The 17,488-nt window shown below is 35.5% G+C and overlaps 2 protein-coding genes across 2 annotated transcripts in view; one reads left to right on the forward strand and one right to left on the reverse strand.

The window, feature by feature from the left end:
• Positions 1 to 1,980: 1,980 nt before the first annotated feature.
• LOC137403647 (rab-like protein 2A) lies at positions 1,981 to 15,935 on the forward strand. The gene is made up of 8 exons (XM_068089626.1): positions 1,981 to 2,135; positions 4,767 to 4,796; positions 5,738 to 5,817; positions 5,990 to 6,069; positions 7,603 to 7,714; positions 13,170 to 13,267; positions 13,486 to 13,572; positions 15,631 to 15,935. Exons 1-8 carry the CDS (start codon positions 2,029 to 2,031, stop codon positions 15,706 to 15,708), a joined length of 672 nt encoding a protein of 223 aa, XP_067945727.1. The 5' UTR covers positions 1,981 to 2,028; the 3' UTR covers positions 15,709 to 15,935.
• Positions 15,936 to 15,953: 18 nt separating this feature from the next.
• Positions 15,954 to 17,488, reverse strand: part of LOC137405333 (cation-independent mannose-6-phosphate receptor-like) — a 103,669-nt gene continuing 102,134 nt past the window's right edge. Inside the window, exons 37-38 of the mRNA XM_068091562.1 lie at positions 17,254 to 17,361; positions 15,954 to 16,888 (exon numbers count right to left, since the gene is read on the reverse strand). Coding sequence (XP_067947663.1) covers positions 16,557 to 16,888; positions 17,254 to 17,361 — 440 coding nt within the window. The 3' untranslated portion in view covers positions 15,954 to 16,556. The remainder of the gene's footprint in view (positions 16,889 to 17,253; positions 17,362 to 17,488) is intronic.

A 17,488-nucleotide genomic window follows, 5' to 3' on the forward strand; every position in this document is an offset into this window, starting at 1 on the left:
GATAGGTTTCTCTTAAAACAGCCGGCTGGTCGTGAGAGCGAAACAAAATTAGCTAACCAGCGAGAAACTTAAAACTATGAACGCCGAAGAAATTTTAATTACGTTAAGTTAAAGATTAAAGTTTGCTTTTAGGTTTGCTTTTAAGTTTGTCTTTTAAGACTTGGATAAAATCCAAATTGGTCAATGTCAGCTGTTGTAATGAAGGATAATTTATCTCTCCCTCTCTGGCAAATGCTAGCGTTAGCTGCTATTGTATGTATTTAATTTTACATTTTAATTAATCACATTTCCTTGCATTATTTTTTATTTGTTGCTTTTTGAAAGCATGTGGTAAGTTAGGACAATAACCAACATGTTCTTTCTGTTACAATATATTGTTTTGAGTGTTTTATTTGCATTTTTAGAGTATGGAAACCAATCAATATATATTTAATTGTTCTATATATAAATAAATTGCACCAACATGCGAGTATGTTGACATGCAAGCTCATTCTCTGAACGCATTAAGCTCGTAAGTCGAATTATGACTGTAATGACTTTGGATGAGAAAGGCAAGAATCTTACACACGTGGTAATGAATAATACCAATGATTTAGAAGCTTCTATATCATTGATAATACAAAGAGTGACCAAATAGAAATTAAACTAATAACAAACTAATGAGTCAAATGAGATTTAGAAGCAGTTACGCTGGACCACTGTATTAAACACCCATTAGACATGACTGAAAATAACTAGACAAAATAGTTTTTGTCTAAGGTTGGTTGAACTAGATTCCTGCTTTGAAGCGGCATAGTGTATTCTGATTTTAGTATAGCGATTTACTATAGTTTTGAGTAGACTGTTGGCATGCACTGTACATGTAAAACCTTGATTGAGGTTATGTAATAAGACATATATGTTATTGTCTGTGATGTTACTTGTTTAAAAGCTCTCTGTGTGATACCATAGCTCTCCATGTGTGAACGTAGGCACTTTTCTGCAGCAATACATATTCGGCCTATCAATCTGGTCACCAATCCTCCTCTGTTTTTAACTGAGATTAGGGTTATGTCATCACTATTCCTAGTTCCCACTACTTCTACATCGGTCAAGAACTTGATACACTCATCACATTTGAGTTAAAAAACAATCCTCATCACCGAACTCCTCATCTTCACCTTTCTCAGCTTCTGTCGCTTCTTTCTTTTTCTTTCTAGCCATCCAGATCAATACAGTTAACATTGGGATGTGGTGTGATATCTGCTTTTATGAACAGTGCTCGAATTGCAGATCTAAAGCACTGCACATCCGGGTTATTGTTATAGCCACCCTTAGATCGTATTGTGGAAAACAGAATCTCAATGTGATCCTGGTTGATCTTAAAGGTTAGGAAGTAGTTGATGTAAGGGAAGTTGCTGAAAAGATATTGAGCAATGCCATGTACAGATTTGGCTGCTGACTCAAAACCAATGATGAAATGATGATGATTTTCTTATTATTATCCACTAGCAGCTTTCAGCTTGGTGTCTTTAATCGGCATAGATAGCTTATGATATTGTTGAGAACTTCTTGTTTTGAGTTGAAGTTCTGTCTTGTTATGGGCAATTCAGGATATACCTGGGGTGTTGTGGTCTCTTCTGATGACATTTCACAAAGAATTCGGTCTTATTGTTACGTTTATGACTTAGAAACTAGCATGCCAAGCGTGCTTCCACTACTAAACTTATTGCTCAATTGAAGGCTTTGATGCTGTGATGCACATCACTACGACGTAACGTCGTGAAAACAACAGCCAATTATAGGCCTCACTTTTGCTCCATTATAGTGATAGCTATTCGCCAATCTAGGGTTTACTATATCTATGGTTTATATAGGAGAGGCCCCGATAATTTTATTGTTGTTCAGAGTTTAGTATGATTGGATTATGCTGTTTAAATAGAGAAACTATTGGCTAGTTACAGTGTGCAATAAAGCGACTCCAACTCAAATACCGAAGTAGAAAGGTTCGCTTCTAAAATTGTTAGTTAACATACCTTTTGAACGAAAATGGCCTCTGATGACGCATCACAGCCGCGGTACGATGTATCTGGAGACGGAGGAGCAGAAAAGGTGAAAATTATATGCCTGGGCGACAGCGCTGTAGGAAAATCTAAGTAAGTTCATGGAGTTTAATTAGGTCATTTCTCATATACACGCACGTACTTTGAATTCTAGACCGAACCCGACTGGACAATTCTCACTCCAACGAAAGAACATTCATGTAAAATAAGTGTCTCAGAGGCACACATGACAGTGCGTTATACGGTTCAAAGGTTTCAATATATTCGAGGCTGAATATCAGCATGCAACCGGTTTCGTCTGATAAAGATGTATGATTAAAACCATTGAACTTAAAACCCCAGGGGGTTTGAGTTCAATGAGTAAATCATCAGGCCTCTTACGGATTTGGACCAGAAGCCGTTGCAGTAAAGATTACAAGAGGCATAGGCAGATGTTGATTGACTTTTTTATGCAACCCAGGTTACAACAGTTGCGTTTCGTATGTTGACGGATATCTTTGTAAAGAGATGAAACATGTTGGTGTTTGTCTTCGTTCAAGATAATTTTCGTCAGTGAGGAAATTATCGAACTTTTTTCAAGTATCGAGTTCCAGTTATGTGTAAGTGTTGGTTAATGCTATACTTTTATGTTATCTTCTTCATAACGTTCAAAAGCCCGAACCAAGTCAAGGTAAGTGAACCAAAGTTGAGTTACACAAGCAATTTGTCAGTTTTGTGGAACTAGGTGGCAAGTGATGTTCAGGTGGTGCATAGAGTACTTGTTAGGAATTTGGGCATGTAGTTGGAGTCGAAGTGCTTTTTGCCATTTTTTGTGTATCGGGATAGCATTGACAGTTTTCCGCTGTTTGGAAAGCTTTTCACAACTAAAAGATGCGCCAAATATATCCTGTTCAAGATGTTCTGCATTTGAGTCAACAAGAAACTCAAATTGGTATATTTTGTCATTGTTTGATGGCTTGTTATTCTTCAGGTCAGCTATTAGCTTTTGGATCTCTTCAGCATACATGGTTGTTGAGTACTGACCGTCAGAGTGTTATTTTTACAGATTTGGCTATGTAAGTAGGCGTTGAGAATCTCTGCACAATGAGAATGGATAATGGCATCCTTTGGTTTGAACTTCAAAAAGTTTTTCACAATCTTGATGCATGTTAGAAATTTTGAGAAAGTCGTGTCGTGCCTAAAATAGAAAACATTTATGCGGATGATGCTCACTAAAATTAAAATTGTAAACCATTAAAAATCAATGATTATATTTCTGTTGCCACTATAACTATGCAACCTCTAATTTTTACAATTTCTCTGGTCTATCAGATTGTGGACTCTACTGAAATGAGTGACATTTTTGTACCTTTTTTGTGATCTTGTAGATGAAATTTTAATCCTGAAGTGATAAGTACATGTATATATATATCACAGTCATTGCTAGTACCGCATGCACATTAGTAGACATGTGTATAGACATTTCAATATGTACTGGGCATATTTTGTCTATTGTTAACTCTATATTTAAATATGTTGTTTACTGTAAACTATATGTTATCCACTGTTAACTCTATAATTAAGCTGGAAGTATATTACAAATGCATTTTGTCTAACCGATGAGAAGAATGAGATGAAAGTTTGCTATAGTTGTTGATACATAGCAGCAATTGTATACATTTTTTCATCAAACCTGGATTTTAGCTAATTACAGAAATTCAATCATCAAATCCAATCACTTGCCACTCTTTCCTAGCCCTAGAGTCAGCAGACAAGAATTATTGCTACTGAGAAAAACTTATTAAAATAGCAAAGCATTGAAAGATCAAAACATTAAGAGCAGTAGTTGAGGTGTAAGAATCTTGCTATACAATATTTATATGGATGCATTTATCTAATCAGCCTATTTATCCAAAATAATGGTTTTTGATTAGAAGACTGAAATTATACTATTGAACAATGTAAATTTGCATCATATTATTTATATATATATATTATAGCACCTCACTGCTTGCTATATAATACTTGCTTAATATTTTGTGTTTCTAAATAATGTAGGAAACCATCATGAAGTAATTTAAATATTTAACAATTAATTTGTAGTAATGTAGTAATGCAAGCTACATCAAAAACACACAGGACGTATACACGCATGCATGTATCATTAAGTTCGTTATTTGAGTGTCAGCCAATTGAAATATGCTTGAATATTGTTAGCATTATTGAATTTGTTGCTGTTTAGCAACATTAAGTTGAAGTTGTGTGCTCTTTGAACATGTTTAAAATTCAATCCAGGCCTTTTGAAATTGTAAGGAATTGTCCAAGTTCTGTCTTGTTTTGGTTCAGTCGTGTCTTGGTTTGGTCTTCTCATTTAGTTTTTTTTGTTCTATTTTGTTCTGGTTCAGACTGTCCACCTCAGTCACATTGCATCGAACAACAAAAACTTTACCTTAAGTTGTATGCATGATGCTTAAATTTTAAGCTTGTATCGTTCTGCTCGTTCAGCTTCAATATTTCAGCTTGTATTTAACTGTTTTTAATCCCTTTGTGTAACATCTTTAATATTCATTGTACAAACCTTGCTTATAAATTTGTGGATTTCATTATCTCATTGAAACATTGTTGTTAAATCTTTCATATTACTATTTACATCACACAGTGTGTTGCGCGGTGTGAAAAATTTCAATATTCATGTCAATTTTTGAACTCAAAGTTTGAAATTGATGTTGCTGACTATTGTTTTAGATTGGTGGAAAGATTTCTCATGGATGGATAGTATCCTTTATTTCTCTTGGAGGACTATCTACTGCATCTTCACACAATGTTGTTGGAGAATTAGTTGAGTGTAGAGTGGCATGAACATCGGAATTTGCATGCTCTTTGGTTAAAGAAGATTCTGATTTTGTGTGTTGTCCTTGCCATATCGTGGTCTAGCAGCGGACAAATAATAGTAAGAATAATAGTACTATACTTATAATAATAGTACTATATTGCATTATGTCAAAAACATTTAATCATATCGTGCTAGTTTAGAATATTTTGACGTAGTTTTTGTTAATTCAAACATAAAAATATGAGTAAATAACATGAGTAGTTATTTTTTCTTTGTCGTTGATCTCTATCATTTAGCGATTCAATCTGTAATTGAATCCTGTTTTTGGCTTTTTGTTTTTAGTATCTATCAACCAGCAGCTTTAGTTGTGACTCCATGATGATATAGCCCTTATCGTGAATTGTTGAATGTTAAAGTTAGCTGTTGAGGACAATGAGGCGATTATAGATTAACCAAAAGGGAAGAATAGATAAAGTTTTTTTCAACTTTTGCTAACCGCTAGTAGGTCTTTTGTAGAACTATAGCAAAAGGGAATGATCTTAATTCTTGGTTTCAAGAGGAATTTGTGTGGACAGACATTTATTTTAGCAACAAGGTGATAGAATTGGCAAAAATATTATAGATATAAATTTTTTCTATTATTTACTTCTAAACTTTGATATTGACCTCTTCAGCAAGAATGGTGGTATATTAGAGGGGACAGACGCATTGTTGTTATTACTGTAATACTGATATTTACATTGTTGTTGTTACTGTAATAATGATATTTACATTATATTGTTGTTATTACTGTTATAATGATATTTATATTGTTGTTACTGTATTGCTATGTTCTATTTCTTATGTTCACACCTGTCATGTGTTCTTTAACTGTTTGTCTCAGTAAACCGCAACAGCTGAGTACATTTGCCCTCACATTGTTTAGCTATAATACAGAAGTTGGTGGGGAAAAGGTTCAAGTTGGTAAGTGCATACATACTTTCAGTATTTTTATGTTTAATTTTTACATTAATTTGTATTGTGCTTTTTGGTATTTGGAGTATATACTGATTCTGGTTCACTTTTTACTCAGAGTACAATAAGTCTAGCAGACTAACAAGAATTCATTTTAATGTAATACTTATTCATATTGTAGACTTTTGGGACACGGCTGGACAAGAGCGGTTTAACAGTATGCATCCTTCATATTATCATCAGGCGCACGCCTGCATAATCGTAAGTCCAACCTCAGAAAAACAGTCATACCTCGAAACATGAAATTAATTGTTTCTTATGCTTCCTTCGCATCTCAAGCTTGTCAAATATCAGGCCAAATATTCTTATAAGAATATGTTGTATGCCATTTAATTTTTTCACAGCCCTATAGCAATAAAATAAACCTATTATATAAATTTTGATGAATAACTAAATAGAGAAAACTAAAGTATAGCAAGGTTTGATATTGTCACGTCACCTTTAGTTTACCTATGCTACACAAGAAACTGCTATTGTCTAAATATAAGTAGTGATAATGATATGATTATATCCTTATTCGAACATGTTTACGCATATTTTTCTTTTATATTTCACATTTTTTACAATTTCTCAAACGATTATCGCGACCATGTCACTTTCCCTGATTTTTGACTTGAAGAAATGATTTTTGCTCATGTTTTTCTTTAACTTCATATTTCAAATCTAAGGAAAACATCTTCTTCCTTTTTCACCATCAATTTCACGAGTCTTCTCTGGAGTCCATGATTTTAAATGTTAAAAAAGGTATGAAACCTTGTTTATCATTATTGGAACACTGTAGACCCAAACTATGTGAAGGAGAACTGTGGTATATATGTATACTTGAACTCTGTAGACCCAAACTATGTGAAGGAGAACTGTGGTATATATGTATACTTGAACTCTGTAGACCCAAACTATGTGAAGGAGAACTGTGGTATATATGTATACTTGAACTCTGTAGACCCAAACTATGTGAAGGAGAACTGTGGTATATATGTATACTTGAACTCTGTAGACCCAAACTATGTGAAGGAGAACTGTGGTATATATGTATACTTGAACTCTGTAGACCCAAACTATGTGAAGGAGAACTGTAGTATATATGTATACTTGAACACTGTAGACCCAAACTATGTGAAGGAGAACTGTGGTATATATGTATATTTGAACACTGTAGACCCAAACTATGTGAATGAGAACTGTGGTATATATGTATACTTGAACATTGTAGACCCAAACTAGGTGAAGGAGAACTGTGGTATATGTATATTTGAAAACTGTAGACCCAAACTATGTGAAAGGGAACTGTGGTATATATGTATATTTAAAAACTGTAGACCCAAGCTATGTGAAGGAGAACTGTGTGTATATGTATATTTGAACATTGTAGACCCAAACTACATGTAGGTGAAGGAGCGCATAGTTTTAAATTTCTTAAACGATTTTCGCTTTCACTGGTTTTTTATTTTCACGGTGTTGTTGATGACAGGCACAGGTGAAGGGGCAGGGTAGGTGGCATTTCCAATCTATAGCTAGCTATCAATAAGAAGTGGGTGTGGTGCAGTAAAATACATTGCGAATGGTTTGATGCCTTGAGGCATTCATGAAGTTTGGTTGAGATTACTGTCTTTGTTGGATCTGCTAGAAAACAGAAGTACTACTTCTACAGAAAACAGATTTACTACTTCTACAGAAAACAGAAGTACTAAAGCACCTATATGCCCATTGATATCAATATTTGCTGTTTCACAGGTGTTTGATGTGACTCGTAAAGTAACGTATCGAAATCTCCCGCAGTGGTACAAAGAATTGCGAGAATACAGACCCAAGATTCCATGCATTTGCGCTGCCAATAAAATAGATGGTAAGACTGAAGCCCATTGCACTTTCCATGTATCTACTTTGGGACGCAGTAGAACACAAATATAGTCAAACCTCTAGCTGCCTCTGATATACAAGTTTGTTTATGAGCTACGATTAGAGACAAATCGTTGTTTGCTACCTGAGCCAAATTTTTGGTTACTAACATTGCATATACGGCGAATAAGATCTGGTGTGTATCTGCATCTAGTTTACTACTGCAATGGCGCAGGTAAGTATTTCTTTTGTGTGCCATCATGGTACTACTGCAGTGGGGCAGCTAAGTACTTCTTTTGTGTGCCATCATGGGCCAAGTTGAAAGAACAGTAGAAGGATGTCTGTAAAACTAGACTTAATCGAAAACACGAGCGTAGTGTGCGAGTAATGATATTGTGAGACAGTATGACTACTAGTGTAGTGTGCTAGTAATGATATTGTGAGACAGTATGACTATTAGTGTAGTGTGCGAGTAATGATATTGTGAGACAGTATGACTATTAGTGTAGTGTGCGAGTAATGATATTGTTAGACAGTATGACTATTAGTGTAGTGTGCTAGTAATGATATTGTGAGACAGTATGACTATTAGTGTAGTGTGCGAATAATGATATTGTGAGACAGTATGACTATTAGTGTAGTGTGCGAGTAATGATATTGTGAGACAGTATGACTATTAGTGTAATGTGCGAGTAATGATATTGTGAGACAGTATGACTATTAGTGTAGTGTGCGAGTAATGATATTGTGAGACAGTATGACTATTAGTGTAGTGTGCGAGTAATGATATTGTGAGACAGTATGACTATTAGTGTAGTGTGCGAGTAATGATATTGTGAGACAGTATGACTATTAGTGTAGTGTGTGAGTAATGATATTGTGAGACAGTATGACTATTAGTGTAGTGTGCGAGTAATGATATTGTGAGACAGTATGACTATTAGTGTAGTGTGCGAATAATGATATTGTGAGACAGTATGACTATTAGTGTAGATTGCGAGTAATGATATTGTGAGACAGTATGACTACTAGTGTAGTGTGAGAGTAATGATATTGTGAGACAGTATGACTACTAGTGTAGTGTGCTAGTAATGATATTGTGAGACAGTATGACTATTAGTGTAGTGTGCGAGTAATGATATTGTTAGACAGTATGACTATTAGTGTAGTGTGCTAGTAATGATATTGTGAGACAGTATGACTATTAGTGTAGTGTGCGAGTAATGATATTGTGAGACAGTATGACTATTAGTGTAGTGTGCGAGTAATGATATTGTGAGACAGTATGACTATTAGTGTAGTGTGCTAGTAATGATATTGTTAGACAGTATGACTATTAGTGTAGTGTGCGAGTAATGATATTGTGAGACAGTATGACTACTAGTGTAGTGTGCGAGTAATGATATTGTGAGACAGTATGACTACTAGTGTAGTGTGCGAGTAATGATATTGTGAGACAGTATGACTACTAGTGTAGTGTGCTAGTAATGATATTGTGAGACAGTATGACTATTAGTGTAGTGTGCGAGTAATGATATTGTGAGACAGTATGACTACTAGTGTAGTGTGCGAGTAATGATATTGTGAGACAGTATGACTATTAGTGTAGTGTGCTAGTAATGATATTGTGAGACAGTATGACTATTAGTGTAGTGTGCAAGTAATGATATTGTGAGACAGTATGACTATTAGTGTAGTGTGCGAGTAATGATATTGTGAGACAGTATGACTATTAGTGTAGTGTGCGAGTAATGATATTGTGAGACAGTATGACTATTAGTGTAGTGTGCGAGTAATGATATTGTGAGACAGTATGACTACTAGTGTAGTGTGCTAGTAATGATATTGTGAGACAGTATGACTATTAGTGTAGTGTGCGAGTAATGATATTGTGAGACAGTATGACTATTAGTGTAGTGTGCGAGTAATGATATTGTGAGACAGTATGACTACTAGTGTAATGTGCGAGTAATGATATTGTGAGACAGTATGACTATTAGTGTAGTGTGAGAGTAATGATATTGTGAGACAGTATGACTATTAGTGTAGTGTGCGAGTAATGATATTGTGAGACAGTATGACTATTAGTGTAGTGTGCGAGTAATGATATTGTGAGACAGTATGACTACTAGTGTAGTGTGCGAGTAATGATATTGTGAGACAGTATGACTACTAGTGTAATGTGCGAGTAATGATATTGTGAGACAGTATGACTATTAGTGTAGTGTGCGAGTAATGATATTGTGAGACAGTATGACTATTAGTGTAGTGTGCGAGTAATGATATTGTGAGACAGTATGACTATTAGTGTAGTGTGCGAGTAATGATATTGTGAGACAGTATGACTACTAGTGTAATGTGCGAGTAATGATATTGTGAGACAGTATGACTATTAGTGTAGTGTGCGAGTGATGATATTGTTAGACAGTATGACTACTAGTGTAGTGTGCGAGTAATGATATTGTGAGACAGTATGACTATTAGTGTAGTGTGCGAGTAATGATATTGTGAGATAGTATGACTACTAGTGTAGTGTGCGAGTAATGATATTGTGAGACAGTATGACTATTAGTGTAGTGTGCGAGTAATGATATTGTGAGACAGTATGACTATTAGTGTAGTGTGCGAGTAATGATATTGTGAGACAGTATGACTACTAGTGTAATGTGCGAGTAATGATATTGTGAGACAGTATGACTATTAGTGTAGTGTGCGAGTAATGATATTGTGAGACAGTATGACTACTAGTGTAATGTGCGAGTAATGATATTGTGAGACAGTATGACTATTAGTGTAGTGTGCGAGTAATGATATTGTGAGACAGTATGACTATTAGTGTAGTGTGCGAGTAATGATATTGTGAGACAGTATGACTATTAGTGTAGTGTGCGAGTAATGATATTGTGAGACAGTATGACTATTAGTGTAGTGTGCGAGTAATGATATTGTGAGACAGTATGACTATTAGTGTAGTGTGCGAGTAATGATATTGTGAGACAGTATGACTACTAGTGTAATGTGCGAGTAATGATATTGTGAGATAGTATGACTACTAGTGTAATGTGCGAGTAATGATATTGTGAGACAGTATGACTATTAGTGTAGTGTGCGAGTAATGATATTGTGAGACAGTATGACTACTAGTGTAGTGTGCGAGTAATGATATTGTGAGACAGTATGACTATTAGTGTAGTGTGCGAGTAATGATATTGTTAGACAGTATGACTACTAGTATAGTGTGCTAGTAATGATATTGTGAGACAGTATGACTACTAGTGTAGTGTGCGAGTAATGATATTGTGAGACAGTATGACTACTAGTGTAATGTGCGAGTAATGATATTGTGAGATAGTATGACTACTAGTGTAATGTGCGAGTAATGATATTGTGAGACAGTATGACTATTAGTGTAGTGTGCTAGTAATGATATTGTGAGACAGTATGACTATTAGTGTAGTGTGCGAGTAATGATATTGTGAGACAGTATGACTACTAGTGTAGTGTGCTAGTAATGATATTGTGAGACAGTATGACTATTAGTGTAGTGTGCGAGTAATGATATTGTGAGACAGTATGACTATTAGTGTAGTGTGCTAGTAATGATATTGTGAGACAGTATGACTACTAGTGTAGTGTGCGAGTAATGATATTGTGAGACAGTATGACTATTAGTGTAGTGTGCGAGTAATGATATTGTTAGACAGTATGACTACTAGTATAGTGTGCTAGTAATGATATTGTGAGACAGTATGACTACTAGTGTAGTGTGCGAGTAATGATATTGTGAGACAGTATGACTACTAGTGTAATGTGCGAGTAATGATATTGTGAGATAGTATGACTACTAGGGTAATGTGCGAGTAATGATATTGTGAGACAGTATGACTATTAGTGTAGTGTGCTAGTAATGATATTGTGAGACAGTATGACTATTAGTGTAGTGTGCGAGTAATGATATTGTGAGACAGTATGACTACTAGTGTAGTGTGCTAGTAATGATATTGTGAGACAGTATGACTATTAGTGTAGTGTGCTAGTAATGATATTGTGAGACAGTATGACTATTAGTGTAGTGTGCGAGTAATGATATTGTGAGACAGTATGACTATTAGTGTAGTGTGCTAGTAATGATATTGTGAGACAGTATGACTATTAGTGTAGTGTGCTAGTAATGATATTGTGAGACAGTATGACTATTAGTGTAGTGTGCGAGTAATGATATTGTGAGACAGTATGACTATTAGTGTAGTGTGCTAGTAATGATATTGTGAGACAGTATGACTATTAGTGTAGTGTGCTAGTAATGATATTGTGAGACAGTATGACTATTAGTGTAGTGTGCGAGTAATGATATTGTGAGACAGTATGACTATTAGTGTAGTGTGCTAGTAATGATATTGTGAGACAGTATGACTATTAGTGTAGTGTGCGAGTAATGATATTGTGAGACAGTATGACTACTAGTGTAGTGTGCGAGTAATGATATTGTGAGACAGTATGACTATTAGTGTAGTGTGCTAGTAATGATATTGTGAGACAGTATGACTATTAGTGTAGTGTGCGAGTAATGATATTGTGAGACAGTATGACTATTAGTGTAGTGTGCTAGTAATGATATTGTGAGACAGTATGACTATTAGTGTAGTGTGCGAGTAATGATATTGTGAGACAGTATGACTATTAGTGTAGTGTGCTAGTAATGATATTGTGAGACAGTATGACTATTAGTGTAGTGTGCGAGTAATGATATTGTGAGACAGTATGACTACTAGTGTAGTGTGCGAGTAATGATATTGTGAGACAGTATGACTATTAGTACAACTAAAAGAAACAACAAAGTGAGGATTAAATAATAAATAAGTTTAAATTAAAAGTTCATAAAACTCTTTTGTTTCTTTCTTTTGAAAATACATAGACAGTTTTGTTTACGCTATGAAGAATTAATTGCTATCATTATAGTTTTTGTCATTGGAAAAAATAAAGACCTTTAATTTTAAAGTTAAGAAATGCTTTTTCTTCCTATACTTCTTCCTATCCTATCTTCTTTCTGCCTATACTTCTATTGGCCGCATTCATCTATCACTAAGGCAAAATTCTAACATTTATTTTTATTTAATATTAGTTATTTTATGCTTTATCACACATTAATGAAGGATATGAAAAAGCTTTTTAAAATGGTGTTTATTTTTATGATTTACAGCGATAACCGCACGTTTGTTCAGGTCTAAAACACATAAATTTGCTTTCAGTTATTTGAAATTGGATTAATTCTATTAGATCACTAGCTGACCTATTTACGAAAAATGAATTAAAATCGTATTTCTATTTTTAACGCTAGCTGGCAAGACCGAGACGCGTACCCAAATCCAATCATCTTCTAGTTATTAACTGGTTTGACAGGAAGTAGCTGATGAGTATTTCAACTCTATAATTCTCACTCACACTTTTCCCCTCTATTTCAGTTGACTACAGTATCACAAAGAAGGCTTTCGGCTTTCCTTCTAAAAATAACATGCCATTCTTCTTTGTATCCGCATCAGACGGCACTAATGTGGTCAAGGTAAGATTACTTCTGTGTATAGATTAGACTGAACCGTCACCTTTTGATTAAAAATGCTTATAATTTGTGACACTACTGTTAGGGTCAAACAGCCTGCACATCATTTTCAACTCATTTTTCAAGCACATAGTATCGGTAGATACCAAAGTTTGAATAATCCAGTAAAGACGAGAAGTATAAGTAACTCTTATAGCATTACTAATTCATCGATTTTGCAGTTATTTAGAGAGGCTATTGAGGCAGCAGTGAAATACAAGAAGAGTGGTGAAGTGGACTTTATAGATGAGATCATGAGTGAACTCGAGGTATGGAATTAGCTGTCCTCAGTCTAATATGACCTAGTTTAGACACTTATCTAGTGCTGCCCTCAGTCTATTATGACCTAATTTAGACACTTATCTAGTGCTGCCCTCAGTCTGTTATGACCTAGTTTAGACACTTATCTAGTGCTGCCCTCAGTCTGTTATGACCTAATTTAAACACTTATCTAGTGCTGCCCTCAGTCTGTTATGACCTAGTTTAGACACTTATCTAGTGCTGCCCTCAGTCTGTTATGACCTAATTTAGACACTTATCTAGTGCTGCCCTCAGTCTAATATGACCTAGTTTAGACACTTATCTAGTGCTGCCCTCAGTCTATTATGACCTAATTTATACACTTATCTAATGCTGCCCTCAGTCTGTTATGACCTAGTTTAGACACTTATCTAGTGCTGCCCTCAGTCTGTTATGACCTAATTTAGACACTTATCTAGTGCTGCCCTCAGTCTGTTATGACCTAGTTTAGACACTTATCTAGTGCTGCCCTCAGTCTAATATGACCTAGTTTAGACACTTATCTAGTGCTGCCCTCAGTCTATTATGACCTAATTTATACACTTATCTAATGCTGCCCTCAGTCTGTTATGACCTAGTTTAGACACTTATCTAGTGCTGCCCTCAGTCTGTTATGACCTAATTTAGACACTTATCTAGTGCTGCCCTCAGTCTGTTATGACCTAGTTTAGACACTTATCTAGTGCTGCCTTCAGTCTGTTATGACCTAGTTTAGACACTTACCGTAAAACCTCTAATTGAATGCCACCTCTATTTGAATGCCACTATAAGAAAAGGGTTGAAAAATAGAGCGCCGCTCTCTATCTGAACGCGACTTTGACAATCTTTGATCTTTATGAACCCATAATATCAAGGGATTAGTAGAAAAGTGTCCACAAAGTCCTATTATTAATGAATCGTTTATATCAATAACAATCAATTCTCTCGTTGCCCAACTCCAAAGCTTTTAGCTTTTTTTTGTTAAAGCTTTGAAAGCAACACCATAGAAGTAATTAATAACAGTCTCAGGCTAATGGTAGTTCCTTATTTAATGCGGTCTTGATACTTCAAAGTACATATATATAAAAACGGTTTGCATTCACCATGGTACAAATATTACGTACAAATATTACGTTTAGTGACCAAAACTTATACGCGTTCCATTTGTGCTAAATGCACAAATGGAATATCAAGAAGGAATAAATCTTGATAATAAAAAAGTTTTTTCTATGAAACCTGGGAGCAAACCTTGTGATGAAATTCGTTTTGGACACAACAGTGGATTCATTGAAGCTTTATGGTGATCAAGCAGTGTTAACTTTTATGCAGTCATAAGGGAGGGTCGATATGATTGGGTAGTTTTACATGCTCCTTGCCTCCCTCACTTTAGAATAAAACTAGATCTACACTATTACTCTATTTTCTATAGGAAGATAATAATTTACTGCATGCATGTGTAGATTATACCTTGCATTATCATTGACTAAATCGGTAAGTTGGATGAAACGCCAGAAACATTGTAAACAGTGCTGCCGTCAAATTTTGTACCAATGTAAAAAATGTAGACTTCGTTAGAGATTCATACTGGTGTAAACGTGATTGGATATAACACTGTCCAATCACGTAAAATCACAAGCTTTGTATTAGCAGCATTATAAGGGAATGCTGGTGTTCACACTTGCCAAATTCCATCAAATTCAAAACATAAAAATGATTTTTTTATTTCACCCACATTTTAATGATTTTTAAAGACTCACAAGTTTGCCTTCGCAACTTTAACAACCTGGTCGGGCATACAGCAAGATCGGAAGTTTTTTGACATTGATTCAGGCCCAGCGAGTTACTATTCATCGTGTCTGTTCCTTTTACTGGTTTATGGTCTAGGATCACCTGACTATATCTAAGCTATGAAGGACCTACTTGATAGTGACACGGGATCAGTATCGAGCGATTGACTTGCTTGAGATGCAAGGCTGTAACGCCATACATGCATAGGGCTAGAATATCATAGACCTAATTTAGGTTTTTAAAATTTGTTGTATTTGCAGGCCTTTGATTTGGAGGAAGACACAAACAAACCGGGTGCAGCTGGCGATTCTACGAGAAAAGAGAGCGAAGAGACATGAGCTCACCGACTAACGACTAACCATTTTTAAAGTATTAGAATTCTAAATTGCACAACCGTCCTACATGTTAAAGTAGTTAGTGTCTTCGCATGCCTATAAAAATATTTTTTTAAACCTCGACTATCCGTCCTTAAGCCTTAACCAGCTGTGACACAGTTTGACTTTTGACATTTGAAAATAGACAACGAAGTTTCCATCCTCTCAAATATCTGGTCAATTGATAGAAAATAGCGTAAGACTGTCTCTGAGTCAGCTGCTTCAATGTGTATTTGTCTAAATAAAATTGAAAAAATAAGCATGATACTGGTAATATCTAATAGTACAAGAGATTGTAGCAAGAACATTTTCAATATCCTATCACGTGAGAAACGCAGTGTGCCCACAAAAAAATAGTGCAATTCTAGCTGTCTTACTAAGGATGTTGTAAAGCATGAGTGATTATCTCAAACGCTTGTAAATAGGTCGCATTGGAAGGATTTTCTGAGTTCCATGGACCGTTTCTCCTAAATTAGTGAGGTAATTATGCTACAAATGCACAGTCAGGAAAGCATGGAAGTTATGGAGTGTGGCAAGAGATTACAACTCTTACTAAAATATCCTTTCAAAAAAGCTAGTGTCTTGTATTCAAGTGCTCAAAATGTATGAGATGCAAAAGTCAGCTGTAGTGCCAGAGTTCAGTCAAACCATAAAGTAAATTGCACAGAAATGTATAGGAATGCTCATGGATAAGAATTCTTGCTGATTAAAAATTCTGAAAACTTGAAGATATTTCTTAGCATCCGTTGTATAAATAGCAGTTGAGCATCATTGATTCTGGAGAGAGAAACTGCAGAAATGAGGTGAGATGCTTAGATTATCATGTCTTCATCATCATCATCATAAAACCTCGGAGTGCTGCCCCTATTGGCTGATATCAAGCCTGTAGTATCATCATCTTGAGCAACTCCTGAATATTCATACACACCATCCCAGCGTCGACGATGTTTCTTTTTATAAATGATTATACCAACGATGAGAGCAATGAGTAGTAATAGTGCCGCCACAATACTGACAGCCGTGGCCACATTTCCATTTTTGCTCAAAGGTTGTGCGGGTTGGATGGGTTCACAAATGATTGGCGTGTGCCACTCGAATAAGTAGTGACACGAGGTTGTTTCAACCCTAAACTCCGGATTGGAATCTGCAACAAAACTGGATGATGCTAAAGACAGAAATAACTGTTCATTTAGCTAAAATATTCAACTAAGCAATTGTATAGACTAGTCATTTCGGCAACATTTTGATTACCAAAATAATAAAAATGCATCATTTGGAACTCATGGGTTTTGTTTGGGGATTCATGGGTTTTGTTTAGGGACTCATGGGTTTTGTTTGGGGATTCATGGGTTTTGTTTAGGGACTCATGGGTTTTGTTTGGGAATTCATGGGTTTTGTTTAGGGACTCACGGGTTTTGTTTGGGGACTTCCTATTGCTCAGAGACTGAACATATATACTGAGCATAAATACCGCAGGATGTAGGGCAACAGAAGCTAGTCAGAACTTACCTTCAGGCACTTTGTCATTGCATACAAAGTTAACGATAGTTTGAACATAAGTGTTTGGCACTCTTCCGCAGACACTGGTAGAATTTAAAACCATCTGCAGCTGCTCATCTACAATATACGCATATACGCATAGATTGTTTAAACATGAAACAATCAAGGGTTCATATTTTCTCATGAAACTGTTGTAACAATCACTTGGCCGCTAAAATGTGAAATGGATACCCAAACTTATGAG

The sequence above is a fragment of the Watersipora subatra genome, chromosome 9, assembly GCF_963576615.1.
Source record: "Watersipora subatra chromosome 9, tzWatSuba1.1, whole genome shotgun sequence".
NCBI lineage: Eukaryota > Metazoa > Bryozoa > Gymnolaemata > Cheilostomatida > Watersiporidae > Watersipora > Watersipora subatra.

Coding starts and splice junctions, on each gene's coding strand:
- LOC137403647 (XM_068089626.1), top strand. CDS start 2,029: ATGGCCTCTGATGACGCATCACAGCCGCGGTACGATGTATCTGGAGAC. Junction 2,136..4,766: donor AGCGCTGTAGGAAAATCTAA/GTAAGTTCATGG, acceptor CTATTGTTTTAG/ATTGGTGGAAAGATTTCTCA. Junction 4,797..5,737: donor AGATTTCTCATGGATGGATA/GTATCCTTTATT, acceptor TGTTTGTCTCAG/TAAACCGCAACAGCTGAGTA.